General features: G+C 39.1%; 1 protein-coding gene across 2 annotated transcripts; it reads right to left on the reverse strand.

Annotated features, from left to right (window-relative positions):
- Positions 1-82: 82 nt before the first annotated feature.
- LOC128607533 (myosin-IIIa-like) lies at positions 83-18,401 on the reverse strand. Of its 2 annotated transcripts, XM_053624577.1 has the most exons (3): positions 17,953-18,401; positions 7,567-7,750; positions 83-1,043 (listed from the first exon to the last, which is right to left on the reverse strand). In XM_053624577.1, the coding sequence occupies exons 2-3, from the start codon at positions 7,732-7,734 to the stop codon at positions 852-854; spliced, it is 360 nt and encodes a 119-aa protein (XP_053480552.1). In that variant the 5' UTR covers positions 7,735-7,750; positions 17,953-18,401; the 3' UTR covers positions 83-851. The 2 variants fall into 2 exon arrangements, with proteins under 2 accessions (XP_053480552.1, XP_053480471.1); XM_053624496.1 differs by lacking the exon at positions 17,953-18,401 and having other exon boundaries at positions 7,567-8,085.
- Positions 18,402-19,228: the final 827 nt, after the last annotated feature.

Consider the following 19,228-nt stretch of genomic DNA (forward strand, 5'->3'; position numbering starts at 1 on the left):
CATGTATAATTACTTATACTGAAGTAATCGGCCTGTTTTACTGCTCATCGGAAGTGTTTTATAGCAGAGGCAGGAAGAGCAATCCAGATACTACTGTAGCTGCCATGTTTTCTCTCCACACACACACACACACACACACACACACATCTTGTTGCCGTGAAGTCCATCACATCCATGCCGTGGCCGTGACATTAACAAATTAACAAAGTTAGTCACCACATATTTAAATGATGTTTGCTTAAATGCCAAATGAATACACTTAAATATCCACATAAATTAGCATAAATGATATCGCAGCATGTTATTAACTACTGGTGTTCCATCCAGGATGTGTTCCCACCTCACTTCCAGGATAAATTCAAGATCCACCGTGACCTTAACCCGGATGAAATGCTTACTGAACATGAACGAATGTTACTAACTCTTAATAATCAGATCAGCTGGAGTAAACATTGCCGAATATCACACCTCAATTTACTCGCTCACTTGAGCCACACCTCCAGCACTCTGATTCGCTGGCTTATTAACCACAACGAGCCCTGCCTCCTGATCACACAAACCTGTTTCAAGTCTCACACAGGGCATGAGGCGGGAGTGGATTAGCTCAAATACAGGTCAGCGATCGCAAATTAGATGGGATTACAAAGTAGACCGATAACACAAATCTGGTCATAAAAATACACACACCGCAAGCGAGCCGGCGTGAAAGTGTGCTAGAGCGTGGACTCTGCGTTTACGCACTGCGTCAGATGCTGTCATTCAAAATGTCTTGATGGAGACAGAATGCAACATTCATGATATTTTTGATATGTCCTTAAATTGACATCAAACACTCCATCAATCCAAACAACCTAAAGACATCTTATATAACACACTCCAGGCACTTGGGAGAACTTGTGATGTTTTACCTCCAGCACTAACCACAGCTGGTCTCCGGTTTTAGGATCTATCTTGTAGAACATGCCAAAGAACTTCACCACGTTGGGATGATCGGAGAGCGCTTTCAGGATGTTGTACTCTGCCTCGATCTCCTCATCGATATCCTGAAACAAGAGAAGGGAGTGAAAGTCAACTCTGAAGATTAGATGTGACACCTTGTAGTGTGAGAGTAATTACAGAGAAGAGTCGCGGGTGGTTTCAGGTTCTTCCACTTTTATGGAGGTTTACACTGTTAAATGGATGAAAGAATAGTGAATGAAAGAATGAGTGAATGAAAGAATGAGTGAATGAAAGAATGAGTGAATGAACAGATGAGTGAATGAACAGATGGACTGCCCATCGGGCGAAAAATCGTAAAGTGAAGGAAAGAATAAGTGAAAGAAAGAATGAGTGAATGAATGAATGAATACATGAAAGTGTGAATGAATGAATTGAGTGAATGAATAAGCGAGAAAGTGAATGAATGAAAGAATGGACATGAATGAATGCATACATGAATGAGTGAATGAATGGATGAATGAATAAATTGAGTGAATGAATAAGCGAGAGAGTGAATGAATGAAAGAATGGACATGAATGAATGCATACATGAATGAGTGAATGAATGGATGAATGAATAAATTGAGTGAATGAATAAGCGAGAGAGTGAATGAATGAAAGAATGGACATGAATGAATGCATACATGAATGAGTGAATGAATGGATGAATGAATAATTGACTGGGAGAATGATTGAATGAACGAATGAATGGAATAACGAACGAACGAACGAATGAATGAATGAATGAATGAGTGAGTGAAAGAAAGAATCCATGAACGAACGAATGAGTGAGTGAGAATGAATAAGTAAATAAAATAATGTGAACAAAAGAATGTGAGTAGAAGGATGAATGCAGGAGTGAATAAGTGAGTGAATGAAAGAATGAGTGAGTGAATGAAAGAATCAATGAATGAATGAGTGAGTGAATGGAGGAACGAATGGAATAATGAATGAATGAATATGACTGCATGAATAAATAAGTCAGTGAAACAAAGAGTCAATGAATGAACGAATGAGTGAGTGAATGAATGAACAAGTGAGAATGTGAATGAATGAAAGAATCAATGAATGAATGAGTGAGTGAATGGGGGAACGAATGGAATAATGAATGAATGAATATGACTGCAGGAATAAATAAGTCAGTGAAACAAAGAGTCAATGAATGAACGAATGAGTGAGTGAATGAATGAACAAGTGAATGCGAATGAATAAGTACATGAAATCATGAGTGAACAAAAGAATGTGAGTTGAAGGATGAATGAATGAGTGAATAAGTGTGTGAGTGAATCAGTGAATGGGTGAATTGATTAATACGTGTGTGTGAATGAATGGATGAATGAATGGGTGAATTGATTAATGTGTGTGTGTGTGAATGAATGGATAAATGAATGGGTGAATTGATAAATGTGTGTGTGTGTGTGTGTGTGAATGAATGGATGAATGAATGGGTGAATTGATTAATAAGTGTGTGTGTGTGTGAATGAATGGATGAATGAATGGGTGAATTGATTAATAAGTGTGTGTGTGTGTGAATGAATGGATGAATGAATGGGTGAATTGATTAATGTGTGTGTGTGTGAATGAATGGATGAATGAATGGGTGAATTGATTAATAAGTGTGTGTGTGTGTGAATGAATGGATGAATGAATGGGTGAATTGATTAATGTGTGTGTGTGTGAATGAATGGATGAATGAATGGGTGAATTGATTAATGTGTGTGTGTGTGTGAATGAATGGATGAATGAATGGGTGAATTGATAAATGTGTGTGTGTGTGTGTGAATGAATGGATGAATGAATGGGTGAATTGATTAATGTGTGTGTGTGTGTGTGTGTGTGAATGAATGGATGAATGAATGGGTGAATTGATTAATGTGTGTGTGTGTGTGTGTGTGTGTGAATGAATGGATGAATGAATGGGTGAATTGATTAATAAGTGTGTGTGTGTGTGTGAATGAATGGATGAATGAATGGGTGAATTGATTAATGTGTGTGTGTGTGTGTGTGTGTGTGAATGAATGGATGAATGAATGGGTGAATTGATGAATAAGTGACTGGAACTGGTGAATGAATGAATAAGTGACTGGAAGAATGAACGGACAAAAGAGTGGTAGTAGAAGAATGAATGAATGAGTGAGTGAGAGAATGAAGGCATGAATGAGTGAAAGAAAGAATGGGCGAATGAGTGAATAAATGAGTGGTTAAATGAATGAATGAATGAATGAATGAATGAATGAGTGAGTGAGTGAATGAACACACTCCAGACATTCAATTCTACCACCAGTCTCTCTCTCTCTCTCTCTCTCTCTCTCTCTCTCCCTCAAAAAAAAGACTTTCAAATGGACACTTTACTATGCACTGTGACCGTTACAAAGCAAGACTTCCTCCATAAATGTTAAATAAAATGAAATAAACATCTCCTAACAATAAACTTCCCCACATCAACGATTACACGTTTCCCTTCATTAACAAACATGCTTTTTAAACTAGTACCGTTACTATAGAAACCATACTAGCTCCCTAATATTATTATTATTAGCCTAAATAGTCCCACTGAGGGAATTATTTAATAATAAATAAAATATCCAAGTTGCTCTTCGCTTTTGTTTAAGGAATAGTCCGTTGTCCTGTTTTGTTCTGTTTTTTAATGTAATCGAATCATAGAATAAACACATCTGCGTTTAACAATCAGGATGCATTTGTCTGGTACATAATGCACACACACCGTGTTATAAACATTTATACCGCAGCACTGTGGAGCTCTGGATTCTGATTGGTCAGAATCCAGGTGTCGAGTACTTTTCTAAACCGGAAGCCCTGACTGAAGTTCAGTACGCTTGTTGTAATACGTTATTGTTTCTATAGTAACAGCTCATTCACAGGGACTTCCAAATAAACTGATTTAAACACTGCCATGGTGAAGTTTAATGGAAGGAGTCTCCAGTGTCAGCTCTTTGTAACGGTCGGTTTCCTGACACAGCTTTTTGTGAGTGATTACAGGAACATTCCATAGCATTAAACGTTAAGAGAAACGGATAACGTATACAGCGTGTTGGTCTTTAATAAACGAACATGGTTAGCATTAATAAACTGCTGTAGTATAAGAGGAATGCTGTGGAAGTGCTGTTTTAGAATAATAATGAACTCTGGTGTAGGGACCGTCACCTGCTCAGTGCTTATTTTCCTACAACAGCAAGTGTTTTATTTCTGACATGATTGTATTAATTGTTTGTGACGAGCTTGTGAGTGTGAGTGTGAGTGCATGCAGTGTTCAGTGCGTCATCGCTCTCTGTGCTTTATTAAACAGTGCGTCATGGCCGCCGGATTTGCGCTGCTTTACCTGATTGTATTACACATCCTGAAAGAGTAACATCCTAAAACCACTCAGCTATTTAATCCATGTCATGTGTATTAAGTGTTAATTAAGATTACACAGAGCTGACTAAAGAGTAGTGGCTCTTACCACACACAAACATCCACAATAGTAAACAGCCATAAACAACAATAAACAACCAAAACACATCAAACACACAAGAAAGAAATCAGAAAATATTCATCATCCACATTAAACAATGAGCTGAATGATTACACAGAGAAAACTATATATATATATATATATATATATATATATATATATAATGTGTGTGTGTGTGTGTGTGTGTGTGTGAAATGAACTCTTTACAGATTATTGGAAAAGGTGCAGACAGGAAGTGATGTCATTAGAGCTTGACAATGGCGTTTCTTTCCGCTGCCATCATCAGAATGACATTTAAAGTCATTTCCTGTTGTCCAGTCGCGACAAAGCCGCAGTCCCAGCCATGTCGCCATGGAGATATGAATAATAACTAATGGAATAATAAATGAATATACAGACGGTGTAATGAAGGACGGTGTGACCTTTACTACGATGCTCTCGCTGTTTAAAATAAGTGTCGTTTCTAATGTAGCGCTGAAATAAAAAGCAAAGCCGACACACAACAACTTCACACCGCACACACACTGCATTACCACCGCCCTCACTACACACCGTCTGACTTTTAACTTAGTAAATTAGCTTAGCATGTAGATTAGACCAAAAATGTATTGACTTATTGTGCGAATTAGCTTATTTTATAGATTAACTTAGATTTATTCAGTTTGTGGATTAATTTATCTTGTAGATTACCATCTTGTGAATAAATTTAGCTTGAAGATTAACTTAGCTTGAGAATTATTTTAGCTTGTAGATTCATTTAGCTTATAGATTAATTTTGCTTGAGAATTAATTTAGCTTGAAGATTAACAAAGCTTGTAGAATAATTTAGCTTGTATATTAATTTAGCTTGAGAATAATTTTAGCTTGTAGATTAATTTAGCTTGTGAATTATTTTAGCTTGAAGATTAACAAAGCTTGTAGATTAACTTAGTTTGTGAATTAATTTGGCTTGTGAATTAATTTAGCTTGTAGATTACAATCTTCTGAATTAATCTAGTTTGTAGATTAATTTAGCTTGAGAATTATTTTAGCTTGAAGATTAACAAAGCTTGTAGATTATTTTAGCTTGTGAACTAATTTAGCTTGTAGATTAACTTAGCTTGAGAATTATTTTAGCTTGTAGATTAATTTATCTTGTAGATTACAATCTTCTGAATTAATTTAGTTTGTAGATTACCTTAGCTTGAGAATTATTTTAGTTTGTGAATTAATTTATTTTGTAGATTAATTTAGCTTGAGAACTATTTTAGCTTGAAGATTAACAAAGCTTGAAGATTAATTTAGCTTGTGAATTAATTTAGCTTGTGAATTAATTTTGCTTGTGAATTAATTTTGCTTGTGAATTAATTTAGCTTGTGAATTAATTTAGCTTGTGAATTAATTTAGCTTGTACATTACAATCTTCTGAATTAATTTAGCTTGTAGATTACCATCTTGGGAATTCATTTAGCTTGAAGACTAACAAAGTTTGTCGATTAATTTAGCTTGTGAATTAAATTAATTTATAGATTAAGTTAGCTACTGAATTGACTTAGTTTGTGAATTCATTTAGCTTGTAGATTAATTAAACTTGTGAATTAGCCAAGCTTGTGAATAAACAGTTTACAGATTAAATTAATTTGTGAATTATCTTAGCGGGTTAATTCACTTGTGAATAAACGTATTACTGGACCTTTAACAGGTGTTTAAAATGCAACTGCTAAAAACTTTTTGGTTGCTGACAAGGTGCACATTTGCTAGCATGGAGAACTGCTCTGATCTTTTGTAGCGATGTCGCCAACCTCTCTTTTCTTCTCTCTCTTGAAGTTAACAAGACAAAAATGCCAGCTTGTCATGTTAATGAGGAACCAGAAAGCGTAACCTCTGTCCTGAAAACGTACAGCTTTACTCTTGAAACGTCTTCTGTAAATATTTAGCAAACATCTGTTTACAGAAAACTTTCACTTCAATGATCACTTTTTTTTCTTTGTTAAATAACACCATATTTATTTACATAATTCATTCATTAGTAGCCTTAGATGCTGTAGATGATCTTCCTCAAGTACAAGTAGTTTTAGAAATTCTATAAGCCTTAGATTTGAAATGAACTGCAGCTGCACTGCCGTCAGAGCCGCTGTTACAGAACAAACACCTTCTGACCAATCAGAATCCAGCATTCAACAGAACAGCACCGTGCTGTAAGGTTGATGTATATAGATGTACACATAGCCCTGAGGAGTGTCGCGTAAATGAATGAAATTCGATGACGTACACTTGGATTAAACGAAAACTAAAACTGGGCGATGTTAGAGCGAGAGAACGAGGTGCAGCATTTCTAAATCTGCGGTCTGAAACCCTGACGAGGGCACAGGAACCTGCACACGCGTGCACATCGGGGGCGCAAAGACCTCTTTAGCTGCGGGACGTTAAATCTGGCGTGGTTTAATAGAGTCCATCTGAGTCGTTCTGTATACAGCAGCAGTGACTGGACGCTTCTGCTTTCCAGACCCTGAAAGGGTGAACGAGAGGAGACTTGATGAATATAAACAGCACCTTTCACCCTTACGGCCATTTCACCATGATTAAACAGAGGTATATTCAGCTACGGAGAGAATGAGAGAGAGAGAGAGAGAGAGAGGAGAGAGAGGAGGAGAGAGAGAGAGGAGAGAGAGATCGAGAGAGAGAGAGAGAGAGAGGAGAGAGAGATCGAGAGAGAGAGAGGAGGAGAGAGAGATCGAGAGAGAGAGAGAGAGAGAGAGAGAGAGAGAGAGAGAGGAGAGAGAGATCGAGAGAGAGAGAGAGAGGAGAGAGAGAGAGACTGCAGTGTATTTCTCAGATACAGGTGTGCACGTCCTAATATGCCAAAATGACAGGCATGGAAAATGTCTATGACAGCTTTAGCAGAGTGTGAGTGAGGACTAACACACCACAAGACATGCACACGGTCCAGAGATGAAAACACACACACACACACACACAGACACACACACACACACGCATACGTGCTGGGGTGCACAAACTTTTGTATTAAATTGTGAAGTTTTGATGTGACGTCATGGTTTCAGATGTAGTTGTAATTGTGTGTATATCAGCATCGGTAGCGGTTCTGTTTTGATGCACGGCGTGTAACTCACGTGAACAGGATCCAGTACTTTGACAGCCGCCTCGCTGCCGTTGATCTTATTCAGCACTTTGTACACTTTGCCGTAGGTTCCTTTTCCGATCGTCTTGGTGATTTCCCAGGTGTCAGAAGGATCGGGAAAGCTGTCAAAGACGATGGATTTGCCCGACTGCGGAAACATTTTCTTAAGAGATCTCCTGTGTACACAACACACACAACAGATTCGGTCATTAATTCAGTCTTCCAAACAACACACACGCGCTAATGCCTAATGTTCTGTCCTAACCCTAACCCTAAACATAACCCTAAACATAACCCTAAACCTAACCCTAACCATAACCCTAAACCTAACCCTAAATCTGACCCTAACCCTAAACCTAACCATAACCCTAACCCTAACCCTAAACCTAACCCTAAATATAACCCTAACCATAAACCTAACCCTAACCCTAAATCTAACCCTAACCATAAACCTAACCCTAAATATAACCCTAACCCTAAACCTAACCATAACCCTAACCCTAACCCTAAACCTAACCCTAAATCTGACCCTAACCCTAAACCTAACCATAACCCTAACCCTAACCCTAAACCTAACCCTAAATATAACCCTAACCATAAACCTAACCCTAACCCTAAATCTAACCCTAACCATAAACCTAACCCTAAATATAACCCTAACCCTAAACCTAACCATAACCCTAACCCTAACCCTAAACCTAACCATAAACCTAACCCTAACCTAACCCTAAACCTAACCATAAACCTAACCCTAACCCTAAATCTAACCCTAAACCTAACCATAAACCTAACCCTAACCCTAAATCTAATCCTAACCCTAACCATAACCCTAACCCTAAATCTGACCCTAACCCTAAACCTAACCATAAACCTAACCCTAACCCTAAATCTAATCCTAACCCTAAACATAACCCTAAACCTAACCCTAACCCTAAATCTGACCCTAACCCTAAACCTAACCCTAAATCTAACCCTAACCATAACCCTAACCCTAACCCTAACCCTAACCCCTAACCCTAACCCTAACCCTAAACCTAACCCTAACCATAACCCTAAATCTAACCCTAACCATAACCCTAAACATAACCCTAAACCTAAACCTAACCATAACCCTAACCATAACCCTAAACATAACCCTAAGCATAACCCTAAGCATAACCCTAAACCTAAACCTAACCCTAACCCTAAATCTAACCCTAACCATAAACCTAACCCTAAACCTAACCCTAACCCTAAATCTAACCATAAACCTAACCCTAACCCTAGATCAAAACTACAAGAAAAACTACAAGAACAATACTACCGATGTGAAATTAAGTAGAGATACTTGTAGTAACATGCGCCTCAAGTGAAAGTCTTCTATTTATATTTCCTGTTGAGTTAAAGTACAAAACGTACCTGCTTTTTAATGTATTGTATTAAGTGTCAATAAAGTTATTTGAGCGATATTATTACTTTGATGGCGATCACCTACAGGGAACGACCTCCTCGTCGTTCGACGGACGTGTCCGTCTACACCGAATCAACCGGCCCATCATGAAACTGTAGTTCAATTTCAATTCAATTGTACTTATATAGCGCTTCTAAAACTGGACAAGAAGTCAGCATACACTGACACACACACACACACACACATATATATATATATATACACAAGCAGGACACTTTGCTTTGAAATGTAGCGAGGTAAAAAGGCGAAAGTCTGCGAAAATGGAAGTACACATACCTAAAAAAATAACAAAACAGTAACGAATTACATGTACTTCCTGTGTGTGTGTGAAGTCGAACAAAAATCAAACACACCACCTTCTCATGCTCATGCAAATTTAGCATGAGATTGAGTTTTTCAGACTTTGGCTTACAAATGTCCAGTGAAGCGTCATGGGCCACATGTTCTTCAGACAGATGGTCTGCTAATACTGGGCGAGATTTAAAATCTGGCTCGGTGCTCAGAAGATTTCAAATTTGGCTTAGGCTCAGGCCTTACGATTTACGAGTTAAGGACGTGACGAGAGATTGTTGTTGTTGTTGTCCTCTCTCTTTGTGGTGAGTTACTACTCGGCTTGTTACATCCAGATCCTTGTCGAACCACATTCCAGGCCAATCCGAACATTACATCATTTCCAATCACCAGACTATTAGTCAGCTCATTCGGGACTCTCATTATTTGGACTATACAGCGTACAGTATATTCAATCCACCATCACACTCTCAGTGCAAAGTTTTGCCATCGCTTACAAGTCTGGTCTTCTGTTACTGAGCTCTGCGTCGTTAATTTGACTTCAGTCTGTGTGCCTCGCCGGGTGTTTTGAATAGAGATGGAACAATACCCGCTTTTCCTTGTCCGATATCGATACTGATCCTGGGGCTTTGAGTATGAACCGATACCGATACCATCTGATATTTGTTTTGCTTTAAAAAACTACAAAGCTTAAAGGTGCATTAGGTAAGATTAATTAAACTGTCCACGATTAGGTCTCTAGCGGATACACGAGGATACTCTCTGAGTTCCCCCGCCCGTTCCCACCCATGTTCGCGAAGCTCCGCCCCATAGAGTGGCCCTCAGAGTGTCTATACGATGACTGACAGGAGGCATGTCCAAAAACAAACGAGCATCCCGGACCGGAAGTCAGTTTTCTAATCGGGTTTTCTCGACCAGTTATCACGTTATAGCACGTTCCACATATCCGTCAGGTTATTCCTCCTACAAGAAAGGATTTAAAAAAAAAAAAAAATAGACTATTGTATAAATACAGGGGAAAAAAAATATATACAATTTAAACAAAACCACAGCTTTTTTTTCCCCCAGTTAAACTCTTTAAAATCAATCACATACTATACATTGCAAGTATATCGTATATATATTTTAAAAAAAACAAAAAAGGTATAATGTATAAATATAAGAAGAATTAATATGTAAATATTTCCAGCTCCCCAAAACCTTCTCCAAATTCAATTCCAATCTTTTTTTCCTTTGTTACAGGATTTGATTTTTCTCTAACGTACGTTCCACCGTTTATTTATCCATATATTTATTTATTGCTGGTATCGTCGCGATACGGATCCAATACCCAGTATTGGATCAGCACCATGTCTAGTTTTGACCCCATCCATTTGTTATTTTGGATTTGTCCTGCGTTTGTATCCAAATCCCTCGGCGTTCATCGTTACAGATCCAAACCCAGGTCCAAGCTTTTCTTCTCACCTCATTAGTATATATTCCAGTGCAGCAACACAATCATGAGTATGTGGTGTAAATATTTATTGATTGATTTATTGATTGATTGATTTATTACTGCATGGCTATTCTGTTTCACTCAGGTGCAACTAATCCAGATGTTACGTTTTTGTGATCAGTTACAGCACCAAATATTTTTTTTTCAGAAAGGCATTGAAGGAAGGTAGAAGCAGTACTGTAGACTATATACAGTAGCATGTAGTAAGATATATGCGAGATGTTCCCAGGAATCAATTTTTGACATTTTCCTCTAGCTCTGAAAACCACAAACGTCCCTTTTGTGCACGTAAAAGTTACACAGGCTGCAATGATTTATTTTGTTTTGGAAATGCTTACTCCATGTATACCCCCCATGTCAACTAAATCTGATCATAAACAGGAAGGATACAGCAGTGTTTCCTCTATACTTGTTATACGTGACATGATACGAGGTCTGATCAGATCACGCTGGATTCACAGAACGCTTCCACTCTGGGATGACTGAAACTGAACCCAGAAGCCTGCATGAATAAAATACATCTCCTAAAGATGTGAGTGCGGATGCGTAACACTGCTGAAACATTCATGATAGTTTTAAAATTTAAACGTGATACAAAATCACACTGCTGACGTCCAACGGACAAAGAAGTCAAGCAGCACGTCTGTAGCGTTGTTCCATTACATAACAGTCACTTGGATAGATCTAGCGGCTACTTCCTGATAACAAAACACAAATACTGTACGGGCTAATTATAGACTGTACGTTTACCTTATATCGTCTTTTTAAGGTTCCTAAGGTGACCGTTTTGAGGAGCATCGTGGTGAAGGTAAGGAGTGAGAGGAAGTCAGGCAGGCCTTCTGATGTGTAATGGAGCGATAATGCTAATCTCAGCAGCTAGGCTGTATAGTGTAGCAGCAGGATTAAGAGGAATTAGCAAGGGTCGTACTGTTACCTTTTCCCCATTTAGGCTCCTGTTCAAAGCTTGTTAGGAGGCTTATGCAAGGTCACTACTTTCTTCTGAAAGAATATCTCACACTGTACAGAGTGCAGAATAATATTGGAGTCAAATATGCAGTGCCCTCCACTAATATTGGCCCCCTCGGTAAATACGAGTAAAGAAGGCTGTGAACATTTGTCTTTATCGTTTAACCTTTTGGTCTTTCGTTCAAAAAATTCACAACAATACTCTGCGCTCATGGATATCAAACAATTGCAAACACAACACAGGTTTATCTAAAAAATATCTTTGTTAAATATGTGGACTCTCCTCTTCAGTTCACCCCACAGGTTCTCTATGGGGTTCAGGTCAGGGGACTGGGAGGGTCAGGGCAGTACCTTGATTTTGTGGTCAGTAAACCATTTCTGTGTTGATTTTGATGATGTTTTGGATCATCGTCCTGCTGGAAGATCCAACCACGGCCCATTTGAAGCTTTCTGGCAGAGGCGGTCAGGTTTTCATTTAATATCAGTTGATATTTGATAGAGTCCATGATGCCATGTATCCTAACAAAATGTCCAGGTCCTCTGGCAGAAAAACAGCCCCAAAACATTAAAGATCCACCTCCATATTTAACCGTGGGCATGAGGTACTTTTCCATACGGCTACCTCTCTGTGTGCTCCAAAACCACCTCTGGTGTTTATTACCAAAAAGCTCTATTTTGGTTTCATCTGACCACAGAACCCGATCCCATTTGAAGTTCCAGTCGTGTCTGGCAAACTGAAGACGCTCAAGTTTGTTTTTGGATGAGAGTAGAGGCTTTTTTCTTGAAACCCTTCCAAACAACTTGTGGTGATGTAGATGACTTCAGATTGTAGTTTTGGAGACTTTCTGACCCCGAGACACAACTAACTTCTGCAGTTCTCCAGCTGTGATCCTTGGAGATATTTATCCACTCGACCCGTCCTCTTCACAGTGCGTTGAGACGATATAGACACGCGTCCAATTCCAGGTCGATTCATAACATTTCCAGTTGACTGGAACTTCTTAATTATTGCCCTGATGGTGGAAATGCGCATTTTCAATGCTTGTGCTATTTTCTTACAGCCACGCCCCATTTTGTGAAGCTCAACAACCTTTTGCCGCACATCACAGCTATATTCCTCGCTCTTACCCATCGTTATGAACGACTAAGGGAATATGTCCTATGTGTTACCTCATATTTATACCCCTGTGAAACAGGAAGTCATGGTTGAACAATTTCCTGTTCCTAGTCACCCAGGTGTACTAAAAAAAAAAAGTAAAATATCTATGGGAATATACTTCCATATATTTTCTCATATGAATTCATAGTGGTGCTAATAATTGGTGCACACCTATATTTAACAAAGATTTTTTTTTTTTTTTTTTTATAAACCTGTGTTGTGTTTGCAATTGTTTAATATCCATGAGAGCAGAGTATTTTTGTGAATCCTTATAAACAAAAGATTAAAAGGTTAAACAGTAAAAACTATTTTTCCCAGCCTTCACAACTCATATTTACCAAGGGTGCCAATATTAGTGGAGGGCACTGTGTATTAGTGCCTACCTATAAAAGCTGTACATTGGGTAATGCATGTCAAAATGCACGTCTTAAATAACGAATGGAGAGGTTGTACTCGGGACGTAACTGAAAACAACGAAAACATGATACCCAATGTGTTCTAAACTAATCCGAATACACATATAGTGTACTACAGGTTTGTTTTTATTGATTTGATTTTGCTTACGTTGCCGATAAAGCCCACATAGTCTCCAAAATAAACGATAATAATTTAATTAACTTTAACAATATTATATCGTATGTTCATTGTGCATATTTTTCATTATTCTTAATTGAATGCTATCCATCATTATTCATCATTAGAAAATCGTCCAGGAAAATCATACGGATATTAGAATTAAAACGACGCCGTGTTGACTTGCGACAGCACTGTGTCCGAGCTACTACTTCCTGCCCAGACCACACCCACTTCTGATTCAAATCTGAGTACAGATACGGATATTTATCGCACTATACAGATACAAATACAGATAGCTGCATTGTGTCACATGAGACCTAGCACGTGGTGTGTGTGTATGTGTGTATGTGTGTGTGTGCGTGTGTATCTGAATGTGTGTTTGTTCAATTGAAATAATTCATTCATTCAGTCCAGCACACCTGAGTAAGGTAAGTGTTAGTTATTAACCAGGTGTGTAAAAGCATGTCTGTGTGTGTGTGTGTGTGTGTGTTGCAAATGAAAGGTTAGTACAGTATAAAATGCAAACTATTTCATAAACAACTCTTAATATTTAACACATACACAGTGTCCTAAGAGTTATCTGACATAGCAAAACCCGCTAACCCACCATGAACAGAACCAAATAGTTCTCTCGTACCTGTTCCTGCCTGAAGTCATGTCTCCCTGCTTTACTCCTTTCACCACACACACACTTCAGACATCATGAGAGAGAGAGAGAGAGAGAGAGAGAGAGCGAGAGCGCGCCTCTGATGATGTGAAACGCTCTAAAAGGACAAAGTTTACTGCTTGCTTAAAAGTGTAGGCAACTCGGGTTGCTGGAGGAAACAGGATCCGTAACGAGCCGAGAAAGAGAGAGAGAGAGAGAGAGAGAGACAGAGAGAGAGAGAGAGAGAAAGGAGACTGGAGCTTGGCTAATCACGGCCACTCTCCAGGTTAAAGTTTCAGTTTAACGTAGGCATGCAAAGCAGGCCCGGGGAAGCAGATACACGCACACACACACACACACACACACGCACATACACACACGCACATACACATTCTCCCTAATGGATTCAGCACTTTAGACAGAACTGTGAATCTTATTTCGTATCTCACACACTACCGAGCGATATTAGCATCACAAAGTGATTGTTAACATTAGGACTATAAGCTAAAGGATCTATTTTGAACAAGTCCTACAAGTCGACAGTCCAAGTGTCCCAGACTCTCCTGGATAATCTGACCTGAATACTGTAGATTCATACCTAAGAACTGCTGCTGTAATCATTTCCATCTTCAGTCCGCATTTTCTATCCCTGGTTTTTTTTAGGGGTTAAAGGAAAGTGCTTCTGTTTAAAGCCAGTTGTCTGTCTAGACCCTACTGAAAAACCTCATCTCAGCATCATTAGTTAAACAGCAGAGCTTCTTTAGTAGAAGACTTATTGAGCTCCGCTGCAGGAAGGAGCGGTACAGGAGGTTGTTTATACCAACTGCGATAACATTGTACAACAGATTAACACTGTGCTGGGACACTATTTGCACTGAGCCAATCTTAGGATAAGATCATTGAACGATAGTCAAACTACCATAATCCATATCCATATGTATATGCACCGCCACAGTGCAGTAATCGAACTACCACCATCCATAACCCATATCCACATCCATATGTATATGCACCGCCACAGTACAGTAGTCAAACTACCACCATCCATAATCCACATCCATATGTATATGCACCGCCACAGTAGTCGAACTACCACCATCCATAATCCACATCCATATGTATATGCACCGCCACAGTAGTCGAACTACCACCATCCATAACCCATATCCACATCCATATGTATATGCACCGCCACAGTAGTCGAACTACCACCATCCATAACCCATATCCACATCCATATGTATATGCACCGCCACAGTACAGTAATCGAACTACCACCGTCCATAACCCATAATCCATATCCATATGTATATGCACCGCTACAGTACAGTAATCGAACTACCACCATCCATAATCCATATCCATATGTATATGCACTGCCACAGTAGTTGAACTACCACCATCCATAACCCATATCCACATCCATATGTATATGCACCACCACAGTACAGTAGTCAAACTACCACCATCCATAACCCATATCCACATCCATATGTATATGTACCACCACAGTACAGTAGTCAAACTACCACCATCCATAACCCATATCCACATCCATATGTATATGCACCGCTACAGTACAGTAATCGAACTACCACCATCCATAACCTATATCCACATCCATATGTATATGCACCACCACAGTACAGTAGTCAAACTACCACCATCCATAATCCATATCCATATGTATATGCACCACCACAGTAGTCGAACTACCACCATCCATAACCCATATCCACATCCATATGTATATGCACCACCACAGTGCAGTAATTGAACTACCACCATCCATAACCCATATCCACATCCATATGTATATGCACCGCCACAGTATTGTAGTCAAACTACCACTGTCCATAATCCATATCTACTGCCACAGTAGTCGAACTACCACCATCCATAACCCATATCCACATCCATATGTATATGCACCGCCACAAAGTGCATATACAGGCAAAGCGGGCAAAGCAGATGATTGAGCCATTGATATGCAGTTATTAGAGAGAGAGAGAGAGAGAGAGAGAAGAAAGAGAACACGAGTGGTAATCCGGTGAACAAGTATCAGTATTTATTTATTTATTCATTGCATTTTCTGCGCTAATAAAAGACGAAAAACCCTGTGAACAAGTAGGCTTATTGATATTTACTTATTTACTTGTTCTATTTTTTAATATTATCAGCATGAACTTTGAACTCTCTCTCTCTCTCTCTCTCTCTCTCTCTCTCTCTCTCTCGCTCTCACTCGCTCTTTCTCTCTCTCTCTTTAATAACTGAATATGAATGACTCAGGCCTCCGTTACTAGCTCTAAAATTACGTTTTGGAATTAGCAACAGAGGCTAGAGATGAGCTGCGTAACAAATTAGTTCCACACATTAATAATAATAATAATAATAATAATAATAATAATAATAATAATAATAATAATAATAATTCAACAGCCCGTCGTCAATTATTCCTTACATTTGCACTCGCCTTTAAGCCCTGAAAACAACACAAAAAAATCTGGGACAGAAAATACAGACCAAAGAGCAAAGCAGCATAAAAAAGAACAAAATTTAAAAAAAAAACAAACAAACAAAAAAAAGACTGATGATATGTAAATGAGTAGATGTCATGCATACACTGAAAAGATCAGTTCCACGTGATTGACTTGCGTTACAGCAACACAATTTGTTCTTGTAAATCCATCGTGATTTGATGATGTCATTTGATGATGAAAAACGGTTTACTGTACTTCCTACTTCATAATATCATTATATTACCCTTCTACATATCCTACTATTCTGTATTTTATAAAGAGTTTTCTATTATTATAAGATATTACCCTTATAATATCTTAATACTCCTTTTTATTATTCTTATAAAGTTATAATGTTATGTGTGTGTGTGTTATGTCTACATGCCCGCCCTTGACTGTGCGAGAGTGTGTGTGTGTGTTTGCACTCCTCAGCTCTTATACTTCTTTTTGACTTTTTGACTAATAAACCATAGTGTGTTACTCTTAAAGTGTGAATCCAATTCGTCAATATCCGCCTAATACCGCTTCTGTGTGTCTAGGTGCCCGTCGTCATTTTTCCTTCTCTCCTTTACTGGAGGGGCTGGATTTGAATCTGACCATTCTTCCCTCTTCTCACCTGTCAGTCCGCCCTACTCTCAGTGGTCTCCTTATTTCACCTTTGCTGACTATCCCATGTCCCCAGGACACACCCCATTTTCTTCCCCCCACCGCTCTCCTCAAGATTACGCACCCACCAGTGCTGTGAATTATCAATAAAATTACATATTACTCATACTAAGTCTCCCTCATGTTTATTTCAGGTCATTTTTATCCACAACAACTGAATTAACAGAAATGCATTAAAAAAAAAAAAAAAAGAAAGAAAGCCTTTGAAATCTTTGGTGCTACTTCTGCTCCTGACTTCTACACTGATATTTCTCAAGCTCTTAACCCTTTACTGAGTGATGTTGCCATATGGCAACAATTAATGATTGATAAACAATAATGCCAAACTACTATTTTCCTATATAACTGGAAAAAGGTGGTCTTTAACTTTGACATAATAAAAAAGTCTCATACCTCTCATACATTTTGTGTTATTTTTGACTATATGCTATACTATTTGACTATACTTTCCGCCAGTGCACATTGTTGCCATAGTGAGTGATACCGTATACACACACGTACTTGCTTTAGATCAATCATCATATATACAGTACATATACATCACGCACCACAGTTAGCTAGCTAATTACAGACAAACATTCGGGCGTTCATGGTTTTTTCCTTTCTTTACTTTACTCAGCAGGCGAATTCCGAGTTCTGCGGTAAGCACCAGTGAACGTCTCTCCACTCGCTGATGCAGTCATTCAGACAACCTCACCGGCACGGGCCACCGCTACGTACACTCTGCATCCGAATCTACATGCTCACGTATCGACCCGGGGCAGAAGGAGAAGACTGTACAGCTTCCTGTGTGCGGCCGGATCACCTGCCCTTGTAATACATTATTCATAACAATCTGTAACACTATATAGTGTGATATGTCACTGTAGTCATCACTCTGATCTCACGGCCTGCGTGAGGCCTCTGTGGAGGAAAACAACATGAAATTATACATAAAGATCATCTGGAAGTCCGGTGTGTGTTCCAGTACTGCTTTCACGTCACTTACAGTCTTTACCATTTCTCCTGGATGAGCTCCTGTAGACGTCTGAATGGCTAGACTCGTACTTCTTCACTCAAATGCAGTTTGATAGACGAGCGTTTGGAACGCATTGAGAAATATCAGTGTAGATTTAGCAGCAGAACTTGCCCAATACAACAGAACTAGGTGCTATAGATGAAAACAGGAGCAAAACAGGATCATTGTGGGGGGGGGGGGATTATGTACAGTATCTCACAAAAGTGAGTACACCCCTCACATTTTTGTAACTATTCGATGATATCTTTTCATGTGACGACACTGAAGAAATGACACTTTGCTACAATGTAAAGTAGTGCGTGTACAGCTTGTGTAACAGTGTAAATTTGCCGTCCCCTCAAAATAACTCAACACACAGCCATTAATGTCTAAACCGCTGCCAACAAAAGTGAGTACACCCCTAAGTGAAAATGTCCAAATTGGGCCCAAAGTGTCAGTATTTTGTGTGGCCACCATTATTCTCCAGCACTGCCTTAACCCTCTTGGGGTTAAGATGGCGAGTGAGGTATCATAGCACTGGACAAAAGGTAGATTAGCGTGCTGAGGTTTCAGCTTATACATATACGTGTGTGTGTGTGTGTGTGTGTGTGTGTGTGTGTGTGTGTGTGTGGTGGAGGGACTTCAGCATAAGCAGTTTAGTTTCGGTGAAGGTTGTATCCGGGTTCTACCTCTCTTGTTCTGTAGCAGAGGAACAGATGGTCCTGAGATTGCAGTTGCCTCGGAGTGTGTACGGATGAACACACACCGAACACACACCGAACGCACACCGAATGCACACCGAACGCACACCGACTCACCTGTTTATCTTAGAGAGACGTCTAGCGTGTCCGGCTCAAGCTTGTGCACTACAAGCAGTGCGGATTGTTCC

Source organism: Ictalurus furcatus, chromosome 1 (genome assembly GCF_023375685.1).
Source record: "Ictalurus furcatus strain D&B chromosome 1, Billie_1.0, whole genome shotgun sequence".
NCBI lineage: Eukaryota > Metazoa > Chordata > Actinopteri > Siluriformes > Ictaluridae > Ictalurus > Ictalurus furcatus.